The sequence below is a fragment of the Chenopodium album genome, chromosome 22 (assembly GCF_948465745.1).
Source record: "Chenopodium album chromosome 22, dcCheAlbu1.1, whole genome shotgun sequence".
In the NCBI taxonomy this organism is placed as follows: Eukaryota; Viridiplantae; Streptophyta; class Magnoliopsida; order Caryophyllales; family Amaranthaceae; genus Chenopodium; species Chenopodium album.
Genome location: NC_137855.1, coordinates 31412323 through 31420085, shown reverse-complemented (window position 1 = coordinate 31420085; position 7763 = coordinate 31412323). Strand labels below are relative to the sequence as shown.

At 33.4% G+C, this 7763-nt stretch overlaps 1 protein-coding gene across 1 annotated transcript; it reads right to left on the bottom strand.

Moving 5' to 3' along the window:
- Positions 1–1304: 1304 nt before the first annotated feature.
- Positions 1305–7763, bottom strand: LOC145604701 (B-box zinc finger protein 22-like). The gene is made up of 3 exons (XM_081660617.1): positions 7415–7763; positions 5318–5830; positions 1305–1861 (listed from the first exon to the last, which is right to left on the bottom strand). The coding sequence occupies exons 1-3, from the start codon at positions 7595–7597 to the stop codon at positions 1625–1627; spliced, it is 933 nt and encodes a 310-aa protein (XP_081516743.1). The 5' UTR covers positions 7598–7763; the 3' UTR covers positions 1305–1624.

The window sequence follows — 7763 nt, the reverse complement described above, 5'->3', positions numbered from 1 at the left end:
AATCATACGTTTTCTTATCAGATTATCTTGAAGAACGTAGATTACCAAATTAAGAAGATAACAAGATATTAATGAATTATAAATCAGTAATTGATAATGTCCAAAAGAACTTAATGTCATATGATTTTAATAATTACAATTTTCATAATAGGTAATGTCCTATCCTTTATTTGGGTAAAACATTTTACACAAACAAGATTTCAATTTCGATTTCCGTTTTTTTGGATCAAACAAGGTTTCGAAAAAATAATGATGCGATATATTTCTTTTTCAGATGTTCATGAAAAACCCCGATTATCGTAAAACTTAAAAATTGTTATTTCGATTCCATAAAATCACCGTTTTTGCAAACGTTGACTGATTTAGTACAATCCAAACCTATTATTTAGGGATTTAAATCACTGCCCAAATTCGCAACGACTATAACTTTTTGATATCTTAAAATTTCGCATTTGCTTTTGAAATCGGTCCATATTGTTATTCGTTTTTGATGCGCGAGTGAATTTAATGGACATAAATCATGTGTTCGTGTTTAATCTCATCCATGAATGAAAAAACTTGAAAAACATTGATGAACTATGAAGAACATTGATGAACAATTTTTTTATTTTGATTTTATTAATTTAATAGATTTTTTTTTTATTTTATTAAAATCTGATTTTAATAATTAAATTTTGAAAATGTAATTAAAATGATTTCCGTAAATTCAGTAATTAAATTTTGGAAAATAAAAAAAGAATTAAAAAAGGAAATAACTAAAAATAAGGTTTGACCAAGGTAAAAAAATAAATAAAAAATCGACCAATGATAATTTAGTATAGCGATGGTCCAAATAAAGTGGACCATAGTAGAATTTTCCATTTTCCAGCCGTTGAATGTCAATGTGCTTGCTTTACCGAATTAGACCATATATTGTTATGGTTGCTAATTTAGGATGGAATATTTGAAAAAAAAAAAAAAAAAAGTAGATAAAGTTTGGCTCCATTTCACCAATAACAGAATTATCCTGCATATTTGAGATTTCTAATGGACACAAGCAATCAACCATCTAACCTCAAGTCTGAACTTTGTCCGAATGGAATGGTTTCAAATTCTTTTTTTTTAAAAAAAAAAATTTAAAAGAAATTATTTTTATATCTAATTCTAATCTTCATACATAATGTCATGCAACAGAACATAAATGACAAAAAAGATTAATTCCAACCGTACATCGCACAAAGATAGCTAGTAAAGAAATAAATAAAAATTAATTTAAACAGAAAGACTTAAGTGAAATTTGTTCAAAAAAAAAAAAAAAGAACATTAAGCGAAAAAATAAAATTGTTCTCACAATATTAACAGGTCTTTCCAGTCTTGTGGCCTATTTACTTTTCCCACTTCAAATACAGATTCTATTGTATTTTTTTCCCCTTATGAATAAGTTATAAAAGATACATCATATTGTGAAGTCCCAACCATCATCAGACATTTTTGAAAAATTAACAAATCCCTAAAACATTTTAGTACACCACGAAAATATTACACTAAACTATGTTGATACCTAAACCACTAGTTCGACCTGCTTGATTTAAATAGTATAAACCTAAATAGATTGACTAGCACTGCATTTTTACCATCACGAAGTTTACTGGAAGTAATTTGGCCCTTGTGGCCAGCATATATCAGGCACAAACACTGCATTGTCAACCATGTGCTGAGACATTTTGGGCCAGTACAGTCCTGACGCGGTGGGTGGTGAAGGTACCTGGGGCACTGTCCAAGAAACATCAGGAACCTGGCCCAACTGATCATCGCTATCCAAATCATCTTCTATGGACCTTAGGATTGAAGAGTCAGACTCTCCAAGCTTGCCACTGTCAGCCTGTCAAAAAATAGAACAGACTATAAACATGAACAAGGGAATGAAGAGAAAAAAGACTTAACAATTTAAGAGTACCAAGTCAGACAGAACACAGAATGACAGAAACCTCCAGTAATAGTCCAAGAATACCAAAACTAATGAACACAAAAGAATAGAGCCTACATTAGATTGCCAGAAGACCTAAGGCATGGTTTACCTACCAAGTTATGTAAGTGATAACTTATCATGACAAATTCTTCAAAGTTGGGGAGTAATTTCTTACAGATTTCGGAGCAATTGTAATTTTTTTTTAGAGCTTTAGTGACCCATAATAATGCATGTTAGGCGATGTATCAAGTGGCCTGGATGTTGTGATTTGTGTCTATATAATAAGGTAAAGAATATAGGTTATGGGTGCATCTCTAAGTCCTAAACAAATTCTTTAAATATGACAGGTCTGTGGCTATCGTATTAGACAGCAATACTGGCTCAATGAAAGTTTCAGGCAGAAACCCGGAGAAACCTAAATCAAGCCAAGGTTTACATGCCAAGAAAGTTGCAAAGGATAAATTATCAGGTCAAATTCTTTAAAATTGATCAGATTACTTCCAGATTTTAGGAGCAATCGTAACTTCAATAGCCTGCCCATAATAATGTGTGTTAGCCAATGTATCACATGGCCTGAATTTTATGATATGTACCTTTATAATAAGGTTTCAAAAATAGGTTAAGGGTACATCATCCAAGTCCTCAAAAATTCTTTTAATATGGCAGGTCCCTGGCTATCGTATTAGACAGCAATATTGGCTCAGCAGATGTCTCGGGGCAAGAACCCAGGGAAAAGGACATATCAGCACAGGTAGATAAGTTATTAACACAGCAAAATCTTAGTCTTGGTGTTGAAGTGTAGTAATTTCGTTACCTAGAAGCTGTGTAATACTGAGAGGGAAGTTTCCTAAAGTAGCCTACAAAAATTTCTAAAGAATGTAATACTTGTTTGACCAGATTCTTTGTACAGTTGATCTTGGCCAAGAAGCTTGGTAAGAATGGTAACAAAGCCAGAGTTTAAGGGAGGTTTCCAGTTAAATGCAACTTGCTCATTGAGGTATGGATCAGGAATTTGTTTTTCTCCAATTACTGCAAGGTTGGTACAGGATCCTTTAATGGCCTAAGATAACAGAATTTCAGGAATGTTGATGATGGAGGGAGCTCAATATCATCCATTGACGGAACTCAAACAAATGGATGGGATTAATGGTCTGTACAGCCAAGGACTGAAAACATTTAAGTTGGTGTCGTATGAAGGAAGATTCAAATTATCTAAGAAAAACAGAACAATAACAAACAATCATCAAAAGGATTGCACGTCTGATTTTTGTAACAGTATCTCTCTCTCCCTTTCCCAATCTTATACTCATTTTCTCTCCTACAAATCATTAATCCTTCTCCCTCGCTCAGTTTTCTGGAAATTTGTAATGTGGGACGTCGCTTGTTGGAAATCTTAGTAGGCAAAATAGGGCAGACCAAGGACCAATAGTCCTTGATCAGTCTGATAATAAACCTAAATTATAGGGACATGATTAGTTATGAGTCTTGTTAATGTGCAATAGTGGATATTATTGAGTTACTGGACTATTCCACATTCTAGTTATGATGCTTATTTTTAGTAACGAAGTATGTTGTATACTTGTATGAGCTAATAAATGTGATTATTTGAGGATGAATAGACAAAGTTACTTTGTTGCAAATGTTCTTAACTTCGTATGTTATTATTCATCCTCAGGTTTGCGAGACAATCAAGAACAAACACAATGATGAAATAAATGAGAAAACAATGACCTATCACATAAATGAAGAGCAAAACCACCATGGAAAGTGAGGTTGGACAAAAACAATGAAGATTTAGAAAGCGCATCAAGCATGGAGAGAAGTGCTCCAAAGATATGATGCTACGTGATAATGAGCATCAACAAAACTGTGCAAGTGGTGAAAAGTGCATGACAAATAAAAAAGAAGTTCTTCATAGTTTTACTAATTTTTTGCAGTAGAGTGAGAAGAAAGTAATGGTCCTTATAGGGACATGATTATTGCCAGCCATTTACGGATTACTGGGCTATTCTGCATTCTAGTCATGGTACTTACTTTTAATAAAGCGGTACGTAGTACATTTTTATAAGCCTATAAAAGGACTTGATGTAGTATGTGATAGTTTATAGAAGAATAGTAAATAAGATTAATTTGTTGCAAATGTTCTTCAGTTCTTACTTTATTACTCATTCTCCGACATAGATTACTTCAGCATATAATCAAACCAAAATCCCTGATTTAAAAACCATATATTTCTGGTTTTTTATTTTTCAAAATCATATGATATATGCCATATAATGAATAAAAAATTAGTCAAATTTATTAAACTCATGATAATTTTGAAAACTGACAACAGAAAAGTGAAAACACCTTTTTCTTGTTTCCTATTTTTGGTTTTTTTTGTTTTCTAACAAACTGAAAACTAAAAACTATAAACAATGCCAAATAAGCCAATTTATTGAACAATTACCCCAATTGAAGCCTTCTTTTGAGTATTGAACAATTGCCACCAAATAAAAAAAAAAAACCTAATTTGTAATTAATCCCAGTAACTAAAAATCCCTAACATGAGAAATTGGTTAGTAATTACAGCTTAAAGAAAGGGATAATTACCTATAGTGAGCCCTATAAAAAATTTGTTACTTGGATGTTAAATTATCATGGATTTTTGAGCAAGAGATAAAAAGCAACAGTATGGGGGTTTTAAATAGAAATAGAATTTGAAAAATGGAAAGGAAGGTGATTACAAGCAGGGGAGATGTTGGCCACATTAACGGAAATTTGTAACAGAGAAACAGAAACAAAAACTTTATATCGAATAGTTGCTTTGGTAACTTGACAACAGGCAGTTGTCTTAAGAGAACGAGGCAAGAAATTTGAAGAAATTTCCAACAGCAAAGGAGGGGCTCTCACAAAGCATCTCGCTTCCTGGGGGAGGGAGAGAGACCTACCATTGAATAGTCTTGTCTATTAAGAAGTTGAAGAGATATAGTAAAGAACAGTAGGTCGACTACTGTTTAAACCTTAAGCGTAGCCGTGACACCGTTAGCAAGACAGAAATTGTACCACATTGTCTAGTCAGTTTGTCATCGAATTCAATCACTACCACAAGCTAAGGAACGTCAAATACTCACTCAGAAGTCAGAATGATGAAAACTAGGCTTGTGAATAATAATCAAACATGAAACCAAGCATTAACAAACCCAAGAAACCCAACCTTGTAATAATTATCATCACTATGTTCCCACCCACCCCCTCCCCACATAAAGACAATCTTTAGTTCATCAGATCAATGGATACCTTACATTGTAACTTCTTAGGGGGCAGAGCCCGCAGATGCCAAAATGTGGAATTAAGCATGATATTTGATGAAAGTAACTATAAGCATACCTTTGATGATCCATTGTCCGGGAAACTGTAATTTAATTGGAAGTCATTCAGTCCAAGAAACTCATCCATGGGCCACTGAGGCAGGGTTCCTGCAGCAGAACCGCCGGCAACAGTCATTCTAGATTGAGTTATGTCCTCAAGAGCACCACTTTGGACAGGTTGAATTTTGGGAAATTCACTGGCCACCAGCTTTGTCATGCTCCTCTTAGATGGCATAACTGCCTCAATTTCTCTTTGAACAGGGTCAGCTTTGGCATATTCATTGGTGATTGATGCAGGAGCACTCCTCTTTAGTGTAGCACGATTTTCACCATCTGAGACTTTCTCTCCAGAATGACTTTTCCCTACAGAAGAAGAAGAACCAGGTTCTGCGGCCTCAAGTCCCACTTTTACTCCAGTTAACAGAAATCTTTGATGGGTTGAGACAAAGGCATTTGCAGTGTGGATGGAAATATCACACTTCCTGCAAAGTAAAGCTCGATCTTCAAGGCAAAAGAAGTAGCCAACTGTTTCCTGGAATACATTCCATGTCGCATCATAACAAATAAAGTAAGTATAGAGGGGAAATGCAGTGAACAAAGAAACAGCAAAAATAGTATACGAATGCCAAGGCCATATGACCTAATACTGATGCAACCAAATATTTGCAAATCACATTTACCAAGGTTGGACTCCCTTAAGGTACACATCATCATGATATCAACTGTATCTTACTTCATACACCCAATATTCCTTCATACACTGATACATCTCTTGATATACTAATCACATCATCCACAAGTCATGTCATACATTGCCTTCCTTCTTATAATCCCCATAAACAACAGAGCTGATATGAGATTACAGTGCTAATTAATTTTATAAAAAGCGTAAATTTTTTACAATTGATTATCGATATCAAATTGGTGATGCTACTTCAAATTAATATTGGAAGCAAATGTGAAAGATTTGACATCCAGAATTTGATCAACATTTCCAACTTTTTCTTTTCGATAATATGATAATTCTTCTTTATATCTCATCCCTACGTTTCAAAGCAATATACTTCAGACTAAAACAATTAAACAAAACAATATTTCACATATTTGAATGGTTTGAGTAAACATGGATCTGCAATATTACTACTTTACTAGTGTTAATTGGATATTTTGTCCTCAACTACCTCACATATTGCACAATTCGAAAACAATTACCATAATAAAATAGCAAAAAAAAAAAAGCTATACCTTCTATCCCTAAATATAGGCCACATTTCTATTTTGGAATGTCTAGCGGTCAACTTTCTAAATTTAAACAGGAAAACTGATATGTCCATATTACCCTTAATAAGAAAAAAAATAAAAATAAAAAAACCCCTTACAAACTAAATTGTGGGCTTGTGACACAAAAAAGATGTAAGTTTTTGAATTGATAAGGATAATAATCGTATACCAATCCAATTTTAGAAACGACCTTTGATCAAATGTGGCCTATTACTTAGAGACACACAGAATGATATTTTTGTTATAGTAACACCATCTACATGTTTTTTTTTTCTTTTTTTTTTTTGGTGACCATCTACATGTTATTAACATAACAAACAAATGTGATTGTGAATAAATTTACCAAATGACTCAAATTATTTAGGGTCAACCTAGGTCAAATTTGTACCTTAACACATGATCTAAAAATGATGTATATAATCATACTACCTTTACCCTGAAATCCTTATTTGTTGTTCCTGATCGGAAGGGAGCAATTACAAAGCCAAATTTTGACAACTAATCCTCGCCAATATATTAATCCGTATATATAATACGGAGTAACTAATAAAAAGTATAGTCACGTGGGATCTCAAAAAATTCGTCTCAATGCGTATTTTATAAACATTTACATTTTGGGTATCTGCAAAAATTATCAAGAAGAACATAGAGAATAAATTATCCTGATTTACAGCACTTCCTATATTTTCAACTATTTTTCTACTCCACCCCAATTCAAAATTAGGGGAAAATATTCATCAAAAAAATTAGCTCGCATGAAATCAAAAAATTGAAATCAATAATCAAACTACATCAAAAATAACAACAAAAATCAATCAGAGAAAGAAAAAAAAACCTGGCAAATATCGCAATTGGGCATATGAGAAGAAGAATTAGACAAAGAAACACGCTGATGCTTGCTAGCAAGCTTATTAGCAGCATGAACCTTGTCATCGCAATCACGGCACAAGGCGGCTTCATCGGCGCAGCAAAGCACGGTGGCCTCGGCCGTCTCACAGACATTACATTGAATTTTCATTGTTGATTATACAAACCCTAGGAGAGAGAAAATGAAATGGTGAGATTCTGGAAACCAGAAAAATGTGTGATGAACAAGTTTTCTTGATTTTTTTTTTTTTTTTTTTTTTTGTTGGTTGGGTTCAGTGAATGCACCGAAACTTGGAGAAATGGAATGGAAAGGAAAG

Coding starts and splice junctions, on each gene's coding strand:
- LOC145604701 (XM_081660617.1), bottom strand. CDS start 7,597: ATGAAAATTCAATGTAATGTCTGTGAGACGGCCGAGGCCACCGTGCTT. Junction 5,831..7,414: donor CCAATTGCGATATTTGCCAG/GTTTTTTTTTCT, acceptor AATGTATTCCAG/GAAACAGTTGGCTACTTCTT. Junction 1,862..5,317: donor CGGACAATGGATCATCAAAG/GTATGCTTATAG, acceptor ATTTTTTGACAG/GCTGACAGTGGCAAGCTTGG.